Genomic DNA, 16,769 nt, shown 5'->3' on the forward strand with positions numbered 1-16,769 from the left:
ATTTCCAACATCACACATTTTAGATGCAAGAATAAGGTGCAATCAAAAAGGTTTCGTTCAAGACGAACAAGGTTACACGCTCCCTAGCTGTTACACGCATGTAGAAAGCCTCTAGATCCTAGAATTACAATTCCCCTCTTTCCCCACACCACATGCCTCGATGGCTCATGTGCGGGGACCCGTTAATTTCATAAAAAAGAGGGAGGCCTTTATGCCGTCCTGGCAACAGGCTTCTTCTCACCACCCATGTCGTGCTCGGTGTAGTAGAAGTTCTCCTCGGGAATGCGTCCCCTCAGGAACTCAGGCTCAGAGCCGCGGACATAGATGTCCTCGAACAGGACCTTGCCAGTGGGCTCTGGGGGAGCCATGTTCTCGGCCTCGGCAACCTCAGCATCGACGTCGGAACGGGCCTGCTTGTCGATGGACTTGAGCTCCTCCTCGGAGGTAACGCCCCAGTCGAGCAACTTCTGCTTGAGGCCGGCAATGGGATCGTTTGTGCTGCGCATGCGCTGGATCTCCTCACGGGTCTGTTACATGTTGTTAGTATTTAAAGCATGCATCACACAGCGGATAAACTTACTCGGTATGTGGTTCCGGGATCGGACATGGAGTGTCCTCCGTAACGGTAGGTGACGTATTCGTAAACGAGGGGACCCTTGCCAGCGGCGGCGTACTCCTTTCCGTACTTGACGGCGGCCTTAACGGCAAGGACGTCCATGCCGTTGATTTTCAGACCGGGAATGTACTGACCACGCTTGTAGTAATCGGTGAGGGCAGATGAGCGGTTGGCAGCGGTACCCATACCATACTTGTTGTCTATGTCCAGTTAGCAGACTTCACATGTATTTGCGGAATAGTTTACGCACTCTCGCAGCCGAAGATGACGGGCAAGTTCCAGAGCTTAGCCATGTTGAAAGCCTCAAAGACTTGACCCTGATTGGAAGCACCGTCTCCGTAGAGGGCCAGGGTAACGTTCTTCTTGTTGGTGTACTGGCATGCAAAGGCGATACCAGCGCCGACGGGGACCTGAGCACCAACGATACCGTTTCCACCGTAGAAGCCGGGGGCGAACATGTGCATAGATCCACCCTTTCCGTAGGCAATTCCCTCTCTCCTGCCGAGCAATTCACCGATGATGGACTTGACGGTTGCGCCGCGCATCAGGGCGAAGCCGTGGCAGCGGTAGGCGGTGATGAGATGGTCGGCGCGTTCAATGGCGTGTTCGATACCGACGGCGACAGCCTCTTGACCAGTGGACAGATGGCAAAAACCCCGAATCTTCTTCTCCTTGTAGAGCCTATCAGCGGCCATTTCCATGCGTCTATTTCCCGCGTTAGAAGGCCATAACATGTGGGAATTTTAGAATTCCGAGACTCCATACCGGACAGCGACCATGTCGTAGTACATCTGCTTCAGCTCCTTCTTGGTGACGTCCATGGTGTATGGCGGCGGGTCGAGTTCATATGTCTCGAATGCCTCGTCCGAGAGGCGGATCTCAAAGGGCTTGTCGTCCTCCTACAAGCAGTTAGTAACCCATTGCACAATTGTCACCCGTGAATTGGCCGCCGGGGAGAATTGCTTACTGAGGGCACATTGGCCGGGTCGGTATGCGATGAAGCGGCGTCGGTGGTGACAGACCTGAAGGCGGGGCGCGCAACAGGGATGATGGCATTGCGCCTCAAGGGCGAGGCAATGCTCCGCCTAATTGTCCTGGACAGCATTGTGAAGGGCGAGCAGGATGGACGAGGGGTGAAGTCGGGGTTGACTGCGGTGGTGGTGTTGATTCGAAAAGTTGCTCAGCTCCGCCAGCTCGGGGATCCGCTTTCGCGCTAAGCGATTAGGCTCCGCTCAACGCCAATTCTGACCATATCCCGATCTTCTCCGACCCAACAACATCTCGGAGCATGCAGCCTTGTTAACAGTGTCTTGATAACCCTTTTCGGGATTCCCATTCTCTGCGAAATCATCTTTGCTCTCTCTAAAGACCAGCAATTCATCAGCAACTAACAAAATCCGCTGCATTACAGATTACGGACATGCGGGGACATGAGTATTATCGCCCCCATCAGTACGAAAAGCAACGGTCCGAGTGCGCCATCCGAACGGAAAGGCCTCCTGCATAACCGTCTGATGGAAGACAGGACAACAGTGAACTTGGGTGGTCAGCAAATGTCTCTCAAATAGGACATGGGATGTACTTTTCAGCATCGATCGAAGCATTCCTTACTCTGTCAGTTAACGCACTAGGTCCTTCTCATCCCAACCGTGTTCCCATTACATTTACCAAATTGCCTGTTGAAACTCGATGTCTCACCTATAGACGTCCCTGTAAATCCTTTTCCTAGTCGAGCTGCATGAGTTGCTGGGGCTAGTTCGCATCTCGCCAACCGCGCGCTAATCTATACGCTTATATGACCATGGAGAAGACTCAGAACAGGCGTGTGAAACTTTATCGCATCCTACGACCGACTAATTCATATAATGGATACTCGCGCGCTTAATGAGTTGTGCGTCGCCAAGGTTAGACGAAAATAACCAGAATAAGTTTCAGATAGTAGTCTCATTCCTCATAAAGTGGCTACAATGTCTCGTTTTCCTACCACAGAATTATACTGCTTCGAAAATCGACCAAAGTTATCTTAGTTACAGGACCTTCTATAATAACACATCTGAATCTGACTCACAACCGATCCGAGAGGATGGGGTTCACTACACGCCAGAAGACACGACAAAGTCCTACCGCTCCTTTGCCTTTGCCTTTCACTTACGAGCCCCTGAACTACACCGGAGGTTCCATCAGGCTGCTGAAATTTCTACCGCAACTATCAAATACAGGACTTATACAGTGTGAGATATGGCATGCTCATGTCTCATCAAGATATACCTGCCTTTCCTACGTTTGGGGACCGCCAGGCAATGAGCAGGATGTTCTGATCAATGGAAAGATTGCAAGAGTGAGAAGGAACCTTAAAGACTTCATGGAAGTTGCACGAAAAAAGTACGCAGCTTCATCACGCGCATTCTGGATAGATGCCGTTTGCATTGACCAGGGTAACGACCTGGAGAGGACCCATCAGGTCGCTCAGATGTCAAAAATATATCCAGGCGCTGAAGAGGTTGTTGGATGGCTGGGCTACAGTGATCGGATAGAACGAGCATTCGTGTTTTGGCGTGAGTTGAACGCATCAAAGCCCAAGACATATCATGATACCCTAAGGATATGGAACAGCCATCTAAGCAAGCGAAATAAAGAGTTGAGGAAGGACTGGAACGAACTTGCGGAGCAGACTTACTGGACAAGAGCCTGGATCACTCAAGAAATACTTCTAGCAAGAAAGCTCAAACTTCTCGTCAACGACTCGGAAATTCAGCCGACACCGACTCCAGGGATTTCACAATTACTACCAGATCGCTCGTCTTCGATGAGAAACTTGAATATGGTATCCACTCAAGTCTTTCACGCTTACCTTAGCCATCTGAGCGGCTCAAACGAGCTGATGGGTCTCGATCTCATCTCAGTCCTCCGCTCTCTGTCAACAAGAGAGGCTTCTCAATCCCGCGATCTTATCATCTCTCTCCTCTCAGTTGTTCAAAATGCAGACTCCATAACCGCCGCCTGCAACAAGTCCAACATAGAAATGTTTCTCAACCTTCTCGACATTTTCCCAGACTCCCTCTGTCCATGCACAACATTGTACCTAGTTAATGCTTTGGAGCTCAAACTCACCCCTGAGACATTCGCCAAATCACCCAGAGACCCATCCTTCTTCGCTCTCCCAGTAAAAACCGCAGATATCTGCCCTACATTTTTCCACAATCCAGCAGACACAATCACATCCTGCGCCCACTGCCAATCCCAAGTCCCCGATCTAGGACTCGACTGGACACCCCTCTGCATGTCCCTCTTCAGCGGCTGCACATCCAGAACCCACCTCTACCTCAGCAAACGCCACATTGCCAACGGCAAAACAAAGCACGTGATAAAAGGCGGACCTAAGCACCTAGAACTCGAAGTCTACTCCGTGGAAGAGGACGGCACCATCGGGGGATACACTCTCTATCTCTCTACAACCACCCTCATAACCCTCTTTTCGCAGTACCCGCACTCCGCAGAATATTCCTCTTTCCACAAACCAGGTGCTAAGCAACTCATCTGTGCCGGCCCAGCACTTTCCCGCACATCTCGAAAAATGCATCGCGTCGCTAGACCAGCAGCATCTTGTTCTCTATTATCGTGCGGGAAGCAGCATTCGTCAAGGGTAAGCGGTAAACTTCCTGAGCCATCGGCTCAAAGATATGGTGTAAGGCCGCCGGTGCAAAAGGGTGATTGGGCTGCTGCATCTACGATTGATCGGTTTTATGGGGAACCAGCGCCTTGGGTGCCAGGGCAAGTGCGTGGGGTGTAACTACGCACAGTGGCTTGGGGGTTTGGAACTGAGTAAGAGATACCCAGGATAATTGACAAGGGAAGAAGCGCAACGTCACGTTTGGAATATTAGTTACTATGAGTTTGAGTATGAAGAATTTACTTTTCCTATATTTACAACAGCAATTTTATCTATAAACTATGCTGCAGGAGGATCAATGTGCTGTGTCTGGCTTGCGAAGAATTCCTTCTGAGCTAAACACCTCTCACTAGTGCACTTTGGACACCGGAGAGTCATTTGAGGGCTGCAGGCCTGACCGCTTTGCAAATGTGCTTTGGCAATGTCCGCTAGCGCTTCGATGAAGACACGGTTGTCGTTCAAGCTGTCTACACGCTTGACACCCTCGTGACCTTCAGCATCTTCGCCAATGACCTCCTTATCAAGTTCGTACAGCGTCTCGATGTGGTCGCTTGTGAATGCGATTGGAACCAACAACATATCTGTCTGGCCCTTTTTCATGTATTCCTTAACAGTGTCTGAAGTTTGTGCGCCGAGCCATGGCTGAGGTCCGACCTGTGACTGCCATACAAGACGGTACTTGTACTTCATACCTAGGCGCTGCATGACTGCATAAACGGTGGCTGCAACTTCGGAGGGATATGGGTCACCGCGGTTGACGACGGTCATTGGTAGACTGTGTGCAGAGAAGAGAATTACGACACCGTCTCTTCGCTCAGCAGGGTATTCGGCGAGTTTCTTCTCGATGAGCTGGGCAAATGCTTCAACGAGACCTGGGTGAGCAGGCCAGCGATCAATGACACTCCATTTGATCGCGCCCTCAGGTTCGACTTCCTGTCCAGTCTCTCCAGCTGCACGCTTGCCCTCCAGTCTTGTCCTCCACTTCCAGAGCTCGTTCAGCGAAGAACCAGTAGTAGAGCATGAGTATTGTGGGTATTGCGTGAAGGCGACAGCGCGACCACCCTTGCCACCTCCAAATCCATCTGCCAGCAGCTGCTTATAGGTGTCTTCAGTAAGAGGATTGGCGTAACGGAACGCGACGTATGGTTTGTGCGGTGCTGTCTCGGGTGAAGTCTTGTCGAGAATCTTGCACATTTCTGCGGCTTGGTATTCCGACCACTTTCTGATCGGCGATCCTCCACCAATCTCGGCATATTGTTTTTGAATCTTGGGTGTTCTTCTCCTTGCAATGTAAGGTCCGATGTAGTTCTGGAGGGGTCCTAGAGGAATCAAGTCTTTGTCGGCCTGTCTAAGTCAGTTTAATTTCATTGACACGTAAGTGGAAGCCATACAAACAACATGCTCAAGAAGCCGTGAACCTCATCGGTAGTGGATGGCCCGCCCATGTTCATGAATACCATGGCAGTTGGGCCCTTTGCTCCCGGCGTAACCTGCGTCGGGGCGACGGTGGCATTTCCTCTTCTCCATTGCGCACTGTATGACGAAAGGACGGATGTGGCGGGTGTGAGGGAAGTTGCACGCTTTGCAGCGTGGGAACAAGATATCCGCAGAGCCATTGTGGAGATTACGACGAGAAAGAATGCGTTTTCTCAAACTAATGTATTGTACTAGACTGCCACAAGGCCAGAACGCCGAAGTGAATAATGTCTGAGCAGGAAAAGCTTCGACCAATAATCGCAGCCTCTTTGGTAGCGATGACGATCGAGGCTGCGGATCGGCTGCTCGGAGATGCCCCACTGTGGCTACAGGTCACGTGCCGTCGCGTTGGAGCTAAGGCGCGTGCCTACGGTTGCCTGGGGTTGTCCCGCCGCTCCAACCTGAATGCGACAATTGTAGGAGTTTGTTTTTATACCTTTAATCCGCCGCGCTGTAGAAGTGATTGTAAATTAATCAAACAACCACCGTCTTGACCTACAAAATCAGGGCATCTTCCACGTCTATTTGACCACAACTTTCCATTATGGCGGACCCTCAAGACAACCGACCAGGTGAAGAGGAAGAAGACGAGGATGAAGAGGAAATTGACGATACTGTGCGGTCAATTGATTTTCGGTATTTTTGGACTGTACTGACATGATGTAGGGTTACAAGACTATTAAAGATGCTGTTCTCTTCGCCATCCATGTCAGTCCCAGTATGCTTGAAAAGCCGCCCAAGTCAGAAGACAAGAAAGCCGAACGCGACTCACCAACCTCTGCCGCTCTAAAATGTGCCTACCAATTAATGCAGCAGCGCATCATCTCAAATCCAAACGATATGATGGGCATACTGCTATTTGGCACAGAGGAAACAGACTTAAAAGACGGCGACAGTACGTTTCAACACTGCTATCTCTTGGCCGACCTAGATGTTCCATCAGCACAAGACGTTAAAAGACTGAGAGACATGGTCGAGGACGAGGAAGAAGCCGAAAAGATTCTCAAGCCGGCAAAAGATGGAGCCAGCATAGCAACAGTGCTCTTTTGCGCAAATCAGATCTTCACCACCAAAGCACCAAACTTCTCGTCAAGACGTCTGTTCCTAGTCACCGACAACGATTATCCGGTCAAAGCCAAAGCAGACAAAGACGCTGCAGTCACACGAGCCCGCGATCTATACGACTTGGGCTGCACCATTGATCTATTCCCCATTTCACAACCAGACCACAACTTTGACAGATCACGCTTTTACGATGATCTTGTTTATCCAACATCGCCCTCAGACCCAGATGCACCAGTTGCTATACCTTCTACCACGAAAATTGCGAAGAGCGGTGAAGGCATTTCTCTTCTGAAACAACTCATCTCTTCAATCAATTCGAAAGCCACACCTCGCCGTGCTCTATTCTCGTTGCCGCTGGAATTAGGCCCCGACTTGAAAATTGGTGTGAAGGGATACATCCTGATCAAACGCCAGGAGCATGTCAAATCATGCTATGTATGGGTTGGTGGAGAGAAACCACAAATAGTCACGTCATCAACTACACACATGGCCGACGACACCGCACGTACTGTTGAGAAGGCTGAGCTACGGAAAGCGTACAAGTTCGGTGGTGACGCGATAACATTCACACCTGAAGAAATCACGAAGATACGGCAATGTTTCGGTGAACCTGTCATACGTATAATTGGCTTCAAGCCTCTTTCCAGCGTACCCATCTGGGCGAATACGAACAAGTCAACATTCATTTATCCATCAGAAGCAGACTATATCGGCTCAACGCGTGTCTTTTCGGCATTACAGCGGAAGCTACTAAAGTCCAAAAAGATGGGTTTAGTATGGTTTATTCCACGCCGTAACGCTGCGCCTACCCTAGCAGCACTCATTCCAGGCGAAGAGAAAACCAACGAAGAAAGGGAGCAAGTCATGCCACCTGGGCTCTGGCTCGTACCTCTTCCCTTCGCCGATGACATTCGACAGTTCCCTACACCTCCTGAGGAACCACTCAAGACCACCGACGCCCTAACAGACAAGATGCGCCTCATCATCGAGCAACTCCAACTACCAAAAGGCATATACGATCCTTCCAGATATCCCAATCCTGATTTACAATGGTTCTACCGCATTCTTCAAGCCCTCGCGTTGGAAGAAGAGCTGCCAGAGCATCCAGACGACAAGACTATACCGCGCTTCAAGCAAATCGACAAGCGCTGCGGCGAATATATAGAAGACTACTGCAAGGAGTTCCAAGAAGTGTATGCTCAGCAACAGAAATCTGCTCTTGCACACCGTGCCAAACCCACTGCTAAGAAACGTACCGGCGGAGCCGATGTCGATGTCGAAGAAAAGAAGCCCGTAGCTAAGCGTGTGAAGAAGGAGTCTAAGAATGCAGATGATGGTGATGAAAATGGTGGCATGTCAGATCAGCAGATGGCGGATATAAATAATAGCGGGCAGATTAGCAAACAGACTGTTGCCGTACTGAAGCAGTGGTTGAGTGCTAGGGGTCAGAGTATCGCAGGGAAGAAGGCGGATTTATTGGAAAGGGTGCAGGAGTATCTTGAAGGGAAGGGACTGTAAGCGTTCAACTGGATCTTCTATGACGATACAAGGCGTTAGGGAAAAACTGGAGTGTATGTTTTACTCCTAAAATTAGCCGCTTCGATCGGCACCTTATTCCCGTCGTTGCTGGGAATCGGAACAGACACACTACTGGTTGCTTACATAACGATACTCGGCAACCCGGTGATGTTCATTGTCACATGGAACACGGTGACTCTTAAATGACTCCTCCTATGTACGTTCTGGCTTCCAAACTTATCTCGGTAAAGATATATCCAGGCGTTGCCCAATTGCTTCGGTTCTCGCAGCCTCTCTATCATCGCTTTTTTTATACTCCATCCTAAACCAGTGCAAATGGATCGTTCAGCATTCTCCGTCCATGACTCGGTTGCGTACATTTGGCAACAGCTTGGTCTACCCGAGAATGCTTTAGAATCACTTGAACTGCCGGTTGATGCCGAATGTCTTCCGTCTTCTTTCAAAGTAGATATCCTCGCACAGTCAACCATCGCCGTATCTGCACTCGCAGCAGCTCTCTACTGGTCCGCCCGACATGCAAACAAGATACCACACGTGACTGTCCCAGCTGAGCATGCATGTGTTGAGTTCAAGTCCGAAAGACTGTACACACTTGATGGAAAAAATGCATCTCCGCCGTGGGGCACGATTGGTGGATTACACAAAGCTTCCGACGGATATGTAAGAATACATGACTCATTTCCAAATACACGGCGGAACGCATTGCAGATCCTAGGACTAAGTCTTGATTCTTCCAAAGATGATGTTGGAAAAGAGGTCACGAAATGGAAGGCTGTCCAATTAGAAGATGAAGCTTTCCGGCGAGGAGCTGTCATCGCTGCACTGCGATCCTTTGAAGAATGGGATGCACTACCACAAGCCCAAGCTATTGCGGACTTTCCGATCCTGATGATGAAGGCCTCTCATATCACGCCTTATATGCCACCAGTCCCATCCGTATTTGAAGACAACAAATGTCTACGAGGCATTCGTGTGGTTGAGATGAGCCGAGTCATAGCTGCGCCTGTTGCAGGCAAGACACTAGCCGCACACGGGGCGGACGTAATCTGGATCACATCGCCGTCTTTACCTGCTCTTCCAGGTCTCGATATTGATCTATCGCGTGGAAAACGTACAGTACAGCTCGACATAGAGAAGAGCGAAGACAAAGCAAAGCTCTTGGATCTGCTTTCCACAGCTGATATTTTCATCCAGAGCTATCGTCCTGGGAGTTTTGCCTCAAAGGGACTCTCTGCAAAGGAACTTCACAAAACAAATCCCAACCTGATTGTAGCCAGCCTAGATGCTTATGGTCCTCATGGCCTCTGGAGCCAGAATCGCGGTTTTGATTCGTTGGTCCAAACTTGCTCTGGTATCAACGTTGCAGAAGCACAAAGGTATGGTGATGGTGAGCCCGCACATGTGCTACCCTGTCAAGCTTTGGACCACGGCGCGGGATACCTCCTGGCCTCTGGTGTTATGACAGCACTATATAAGCGTGCTACTGAAGGAGATATATATGAAGTGAAGGTATCATTGGCCGGTGTCATGAAGTATCTACGGTCTTTGGGGCGGTATGAAGGCAAGAGCGGATTTGATCGCAAAGACTTTAAAAACTCGCAAGATGTCGAAGGATATTCGGAATCTAGAGAGACAGCCTTTGGTATACTGAGAGCCGTCAGACACTCTGCGAAAATTGAGAACGTCGAAGTTGGTTGGGAGACTATGCCTAAACCTCTAGGCAGTGACACTCCTGTCTGGATCGACCATACTCACAGATACTGAGCGTATTATCGGGGCTCGTTCAGCTACTTATTCTTGACCTTTCCAACTATTAAATAATGTGAAAAAATACCAATGTTTCTATATTCTAATATAGACTAGCTGTTCGCGTGTCCAAAGACCACAAATGCACCTACCATGGGGCTATTGACGTCATGCCCATCGCGTACCTGCATTAGTCCTTGTATCTCAACGCCTTCCACCGCGTCACCATCCCTTGCCTTTGACGCTGAATTCACCGTTTCAATTTTCCATACTTGACTCTACAGCACCGTGTAATCTGAAAAGCACAATGGCCGAAGTAGCAGCAGGCGCGTGGGTAGCAGCCGAAGTCGTCGAGCATACAGCAGAAGCAGGCTACGCAGCCTATCTTGTATCCAAGCCAACACTACCTCTCAAGGTAACATTTACGCGCATAGCTACAGCCGCTGGAGACCCATCAGCGTATGTACTTCGACCACTCATTTCACACAGTCAGACTGACCTACAGGCGCTCCTTGGCCCGCTCCAACCACACAGTTACAGTGATTGGCAACAAAGCCTACATCTTCGGTGGCGACACTGCAAGCAATGTTCTTGCGAGTAACGATGTCCATGTGATTACTCTTGAGCGGTCTGGGAAACCAGAAATGGATTACAGTATGATTCCTGCGTTGCCAACGTCTGAGAACCAACAGACGCCCCCGGCAAGATCCAACCACGCAGCTTGTGCTTTCCATGGAAACATTGCTGTCTATGGCGGCAGTGATTTAAATAAAACTCTGACCGATGAAAGGTCTTCCCTATGGTTTTTCAGTACTGAAAGGAAGACCTGGGATCTCCTCGAACCCTCCAAGGGAGATGTCGATACCGGTGCCATTGGCCCAGGACCACGTCGGAATGCGCAATTATTCGCAAACGATCAGCACGTATTACTCTTTGGTGGAGTCGATGGCTCAGGCGATCACGCATCAGATCTCTGGCAGTTCGACATTGCGGCCCGTTACTGGACACAGCTCCCTACCGCACCGATAGCGACATCAAACGCATCGCTGGCAAACGGACAGCTATGGTTGATATCTGGTAACGACCCGATGAGCAGCCAGCTCCATCACATCAGTATCAACTCTCCAAGCGAAGAAAAGAAATGGGAGTCCTTTACCTTCCCAACTAATCCTCTCGCCCCTGGACCCCGAGCAAGACACGATGGCGCTCTACTTCCTGTCACAACTGGTTGGGGCCGTAATTACCTCGTTTATCTCTTTGGGGTTCGGGGTGACTCTGATTTAGAAACTCGTGCTATAGACCCAGAGGATCCAAAAGATGCGGGCCAAGTGACGCAGTTCAGCGATACGTGGGCACTCCAGATTCCGTCGAGCGACTTGGAGCCAAAGGCATCTATGACACTCAAAAACGCAATTAACCCTGCGAAACTCAAGGATGCTATCAGGTCCGCTGTAGGTGCTGAGACTGGCCATCTCTCATGGGCAGAAGCAGTGGTGCAGCTTCCGTCGGACAAGCAACTAGACGAGGATGGAAGGCTGCATCCCGGTCCACGAGCTTTCTTCGGCGCAGACGTATTGAAAGGAGGTAATAGTGTCGTATTCTGGGGCGGAGTAGACGCAAAAGGGGAGAGGGTGGGCGACGGATGGATAGCAAAGTTTGAATGAGCAACCTCACATATCAAACCCATCATGTACATTATCAACAAGTAACAAAAAAAGAATATGTATTTCTTATTTTTCGAAAGACCAAGTTCTATGTACGTTTCTTAATCTCTCCGATAAATCCCCGCTATCCAACACGCCCTCAGCAGCGCAAGACCCCACGCCATGCCCAAACTATCCCACACAACATTCAGTTTACTCCCCATGACCTCCTTCCACCCAATTGCCACTTCAATCATAGCAATATCGGCACTCTCAGCCAACATGAGCATTTCGACATCGAAAATCCAGCCTTCAGAATGCATGTAAGGGATAATATACGGCAGCGCGGGCCGCGAAAAGAGTTTGAATCCACACTGTGTATCGCGAATGCGGGCGGTAGCCGGCGGGGTCATGATGCGTAGCAAGAGATGGAAGGCGTGCATGAGGAAATTGCGGAGTTTGGAGCGCTTGACGACGGCTTCGCTGCCGACGAGGTGAGCACGGGATCCGATTGCTACGCCGCGGCCGTGCTTGTCTTCTATTGTCTGGCAACCTTGGACGAGGGCGCCGAGGTCAGAGAAGCGGCTTGCGCCGTCGGCGTCGGCGAAGACGATGTAGCGGCCGCGGACGTGGCGCATGCCGTGGGTTACGGCGCCGCCTTTGCCTCTGTTTTGCTCGAGGGAGATGACGCGGATGCTGCCGTGGGGGATGTGGGTGGAGTGCTGAGTCGTTGCTTTTGCATTGTCAGAGGACCAAGGTCCGGGTTTGGGTTTGGGGTGCTGGCTGAGTTGGTGTTCTTTTGCGAAGTTGAGGGCTACGTCTACGGTTTTGTCTTTGCTTCCGTCGCTGACGATGAGGATTTCCCAGCCTTTTTGGGCTTTGCTGCCTTTTTCGCCGGCGTGCGCGTCACCGTATTCGCTCTCGAGGAATTGGACGGCTTCTTCGAGCATGCCTTCTAGACGGTCTTCTTCGTTGTAGGCGGGTACCACGACACTCATGAATAGTTCGGCCTCTTCAATCGGCATCTGTGGTGGAATGACAGCCTTGCTCCCGGGCTCTTTTGCTGCTTTTCTTTTCGCTGCTTCCTTCTCGGCGGCCCATTTGTCCAGCCAACACGGCAATTCCTTAGGATCGCTTCGCGCCCCGTCAGGCAGTATCGTGATGTATTGTTTCTCAGACCGGCGTGGTGGACGTGGAGTTGGCGCAAGTAGATTTAGTGCTACGTAAACCTATTCACCATAGAACACCAAGTCAGTAACCTGTACTTCACATTCCATACCAATGCGCGTGTGTATATCTTACCCAGAAACCAAGTGCACCTATCAAGAAGCCCAGCCCGACACAAAGCACCCACGTCGGCGGCATTTCAACAGCCTGCCTAGGATACGATTCGAAGCCATATCCAATACCAAACGAATCCGTATCAAAAGCGCGGTTCTCTTTCGACATGGTTGTTTTTGGAAAGCGGGGAGAGAGATTGGGGGATTTGGGGGAAATGCGCGCCCTCACGAGGGCTGTACAAGGGTCGCGCGCGTTACCGAAAAGCCGAGGACATTGAGTGACGAACACAGAAAAGAAAAAGCAAATATGGCTCTTAAACGTGCGGCATATGGGTGGACGACTGTTATTTCAAGGGTTCAGCAATGCGAGTAGGGAAGGGAAGATGCCAATTGCGGGTTGCGCGCCAGCCAATTGGCACGAGAAGATGCAACGTGGAAGCTGACGTAGATAATAAGCCCGTGAGTCTGGTTAGCGGGCCGAGGACCGCTTTCCTTAGGTAAGCTCTAGTCGCGAGTTTCGTCTTTACGCTGGCATGTTTTCCAGCATCTAGGGTCTAAACATGGGATTTAATATTAGCATGGTCATGCTTTAAATTAGCTCCAGGAGCGATGGCTGTTGGAAACGATTCAAATTACAGGAACGACAAAGTCGGCATATATCTAACGGGACCTTACTCAGTCATCTGTTGGATTGATGGCACAAAATCTAGTCCAACCTAGCGTTAGATGTACATCCAGTACCGAAATCTTAGTACCCAGAATGCGCGGAATGCCACCGAAATGCTCAAAAAGGTATACATGTACCCAGATCTACAAAAAAAACAGACATTGCTCTGCCATATCATCTTTCCTATTGTAAATGAAGCAGCAATATTTGTAGCACGTGAAAAAGAAAAAAGAAAAAAGAAAAAAGGGGACATATGGGTCCAGGTACATTCTAAGTGCCAAAGAGAAAAGTGGTTCGCAAGAAGGAATACCGCAGTGACGAAGAAAAGGACTAGATCTCTGGTTCTTCAACCCTCTCATCGCGCCCCTTCTCCTCGCCGATATATACTAGAAGCCAGTTAGCATCCACTCAATCAATCCCAGGACAGTCAAACTAGTAACTTACCATGCGGACGAATAAACCAACTACACATGAACGCAAGCCCAAACGTAGCCGCAAGCGACACAAACACTGTCTGTCTATACGTTGCAACAGTAGCACTGTATATACCGTTGAAGATAGTAGGCCCCATTACACGCGCAACAGCATGAAGCAAGCCCGTAGCACCAAGCAACTGACCGACTTGATCCTGCGGCACATGTTTCGTCAAGGCTGCACCCAGCGAAGGCGATCCGATACCACCGATGGAAGCCAGAGCACCAGAAAGCGCAAATAGCTCGCCCTTGCGTACAACTGCGAAACCTAGATATCCCATCATATCAAAGAAGATAGCAGCGCGGATGATGGAGAGATCAAAGAGGTCGGAGCCAGAGCTACGGGTGCGAGCAGCGCCGTTTTTGCCGCGGAAAATGCGGGTGAGGACGGGTAGGATGACAAGGAGAGAGAAGACGCGGCAGCTGTTAACGATGGTTGTGAAGCGCCCGGATTCGAATTCGTGCCAGTCGAATTGGCGACGGGTGTAGACGAGCACGACGCTCATGGCACCCATTGCGACGCCGAACATGATGGTATCTGTGGCAGCGAGCAGAACCAGGTTCCAGCGCACGGCAGATGAAGTGCCAGGACCGGTAGGCCAGAGAATCTTGAGAGGGCCGAAGAGGTTGACAGAACGCAACTGGTTGATCCAATCGGCTGCTGGTTCGTGTCGTTCAATCTCCTCCTGGTATTTCTCGCGAGCAGCCTCCTGTCGTGCTTTGCTAAGCGACTCGGGGACCAAAAAGGCAAGGAAAGCAATGAAGAACAGATGCGCGCCCAAGGCCATGTAGAAGATAAGAAGCACAGCTTCAGTCTTGCCCACAACCTTCTCCCGAGCATTGATAATGTACCCGGCAAGAACAGGTCCGATAGCAATACCACCAAACAGACATGCGTGAAAGTATGAGAAAGCTACGTTTCGCTTCTGGGGCGCAACCACGTCGGATGCATATGAATGCGCGCAAGCCATGCCAACAATGAAAGATCCAGATATGCCTTCCAAACAATATCCAACCAGGATCCAGTTGACATGTACGGTTTCCGGGAACTTTGCTGCGAGAATGGTGATGATTTCGCCAAGGAGGGTGCCGCACGTGTTGGCAATCATAAACTTCTTACGTCCATATCGGTCGGAAAGGGCGCCAATCTTGGGGCTGATGACGGCGGATAGCAGGCCAGAGCATAAGCTGGCATATAGAAGGAAGAGCGAGGAGCGCGATGAAACAACATCGTTCTGGCAGCGGTCTCGGCCGGGGTCCATGGGTGAGGATATCGGATCGGTCTGCAACGTGGCGTAGTAATCCTCACAAACCAGGTCCATGATAAGGTTGATCTTAGGTACGATGATGCCGCCGAATGCTGTGGTGAAGAGCAGGAACGGAGGGAGGAGCCAGTAAATCTGTGCCTGTCAGCCATCGTCGTGACGCACGAGTTTTGATGCGCCTACCGAAGGTCGCTTCCACCAGGGAAGGCCTCGAAAGTCTGCGTCTCCAGCCCATTCCTCCTCGCTGTTGTTGTTGTGGTCGTCGCCATGAGCACTTCCATAGTCGTCGTCTCCAGAGGCGCGTAGGAGGGGTGCGTCTTCGTTGTCGCTATCGGGGCTGGGCGAAGTTGCCCCTGACTTATGCGACTGGCTCAAACCCCTCAGGCGGGCTTCAAGCTCACGCTCGATATCGACATCCTCGACAAATGGAGAGTCCGTAGTCGCAGCCATATCGAACAGACTGTCGTGTTCAAACTGTTCTGGTCCAGACGTCGAGTCCGCTTGTGGTGGGGATCCGGGGTATTGTTGCGGGGCGGTATTTGGGTTACGACGGCGTGTGCATTGCTGGAGCTCAACTGCTTCTCCTGTTAGCTCCCTGTTGTCCATGGTACGATAGGCGGAATTGAAAAAGACATGACGCGGTCGAGTAGCGCAAAAAGCAACTGGGCGCAGTGGTCTTCGCCCTTCGCCCTTCGGCGTCGGTACAATGCGCAGTGCAGCTTACCAAGAATAGAACGCCTCACGTACAGCCCAGAGCGGGTCGCGTTACGGGGAACAAAGGACGATGGGAAAGCACAGTGGGGGGGAATGTCGATATCTTGTCCGTGACATTACGTCCACTAGCGCTCGCTTCGAGGATGGCGTGCAAGGGCGAGACTGTGGAGGATTCGCTGTAAATACTCGTCATGACGTTGCCATGTTTCGTGCGCCTCCAGTTCCCACCCCCACTAGCATACTTGCGGGTCAAGTCCGCGGACTACTCCTGATAACCATCGGCATCGGAGTTTAATGTTATCCCGTCTCCATTTGGGTGATGGGGGTTCGAAGTTCAAAGTGAATATATTGTGAGCTTGTGTCTCGTCTTATCTTGATAGAGAAGGTTGGTTGGGTGCATGACAGGGGGAGAAGAGCGATCGACCGAGAACAAACGCCGACAACATCAAAAGAGTGCAAGTGTAACAAGAACACAATCGCTAGCAACTGTATAGCACCAGACCAACTGTATGCAGTAGCGAATCGCTAGCGACTGACTGTATATCGCAACGGACCGAAAATACTGTTGTGTGGATGAGTTTGCGATCTGGACGCGTGAGAGAGATGGCCATCTCG

At 50.7% G+C, this 16,769-nt stretch overlaps 8 protein-coding genes across 8 annotated transcripts; 4 read left to right on the forward strand and 4 right to left on the reverse strand.

Moving 5' to 3' along the window:
- Positions 1-209: 209 nt before the first annotated feature.
- COCVIDRAFT_25639 (hypothetical protein) lies at positions 210-1,721 on the reverse strand (the record flags this gene model as incomplete). The annotated part of the gene is made up of 5 exons (XM_014702335.1): positions 210-527; positions 581-816; positions 867-1,321; positions 1,382-1,515; positions 1,584-1,721. The coding sequence occupies 5 exons, from the start codon at positions 1,719-1,721 to the stop codon at positions 210-212; spliced, it is 1,281 nt and encodes a 426-aa protein (XP_014557821.1).
- Positions 1,722-2,699: 978 nt separating this feature from the next.
- COCVIDRAFT_61936 (hypothetical protein) lies at positions 2,700-3,659 on the forward strand (the record flags this gene model as incomplete). Its single annotated transcript, XM_014702417.1, has 1 exon — positions 2,700-3,659. A coding segment is annotated over one exon (960 nt), but the record flags the coding sequence as incomplete, so codon positions are not given.
- A 906-nt stretch (positions 3,660-4,565) lies between these two features.
- COCVIDRAFT_96150 (hypothetical protein) lies at positions 4,566-5,902 on the reverse strand (the record flags this gene model as incomplete). The annotated part of the gene is made up of 2 exons (XM_014702418.1): positions 4,566-5,630; positions 5,678-5,902. 2 exons carry the CDS (start codon positions 5,900-5,902, stop codon positions 4,566-4,568), a joined length of 1,290 nt encoding a protein of 429 aa, XP_014557904.1.
- Positions 5,903-6,306: 404 nt separating this feature from the next.
- Positions 6,307-8,345, forward strand: COCVIDRAFT_25642 (hypothetical protein; the record flags this gene model as incomplete). Its single annotated transcript, XM_014702336.1, has 2 exons — positions 6,307-6,378; positions 6,429-8,345. The coding sequence occupies 2 exons, from the start codon at positions 6,307-6,309 to the stop codon at positions 8,343-8,345; spliced, it is 1,989 nt and encodes a 662-aa protein (XP_014557822.1).
- A 336-nt stretch (positions 8,346-8,681) lies between these two features.
- Positions 8,682-10,130, forward strand: COCVIDRAFT_96137 (hypothetical protein; the record flags this gene model as incomplete). The annotated part of the gene is made up of 1 exon (XM_014702419.1): positions 8,682-10,130. One exon carries the CDS (start codon positions 8,682-8,684, stop codon positions 10,128-10,130), a length of 1,449 nt encoding a protein of 482 aa, XP_014557905.1.
- Positions 10,131-10,419: 289 nt separating this feature from the next.
- On the forward strand, positions 10,420-11,776 carry COCVIDRAFT_96114 (hypothetical protein; the record flags this gene model as incomplete). The annotated part of the gene is made up of 2 exons (XM_014702420.1): positions 10,420-10,571; positions 10,618-11,776. 2 exons carry the CDS (start codon positions 10,420-10,422, stop codon positions 11,774-11,776), a joined length of 1,311 nt encoding a protein of 436 aa, XP_014557906.1.
- A 101-nt stretch (positions 11,777-11,877) lies between these two features.
- Positions 11,878-13,204, reverse strand: COCVIDRAFT_15027 (glycosyltransferase family 2 protein; the record flags this gene model as incomplete). Its single annotated transcript, XM_014702318.1, has 2 exons — positions 11,878-12,984; positions 13,058-13,204. The coding sequence occupies 2 exons, from the start codon at positions 13,202-13,204 to the stop codon at positions 11,878-11,880; spliced, it is 1,254 nt and encodes a 417-aa protein (XP_014557804.1).
- An 828-nt stretch (positions 13,205-14,032) lies between these two features.
- On the reverse strand, positions 14,033-15,890 carry COCVIDRAFT_96013 (hypothetical protein; the record flags this gene model as incomplete). The annotated part of the gene is made up of 3 exons (XM_014702421.1): positions 14,033-14,088; positions 14,147-15,575; positions 15,624-15,890. The coding sequence occupies 3 exons, from the start codon at positions 15,888-15,890 to the stop codon at positions 14,033-14,035; spliced, it is 1,752 nt and encodes a 583-aa protein (XP_014557907.1).
- Between the last annotated feature and the right edge of the window lie 879 nt (positions 15,891-16,769).

Source organism: Bipolaris victoriae (assembly GCF_000527765.1).
Source record: "Bipolaris victoriae FI3 unplaced genomic scaffold scaffold_31, whole genome shotgun sequence".
In the NCBI taxonomy this organism is placed as follows: Eukaryota; Fungi; Ascomycota; class Dothideomycetes; order Pleosporales; family Pleosporaceae; genus Bipolaris; species Bipolaris victoriae.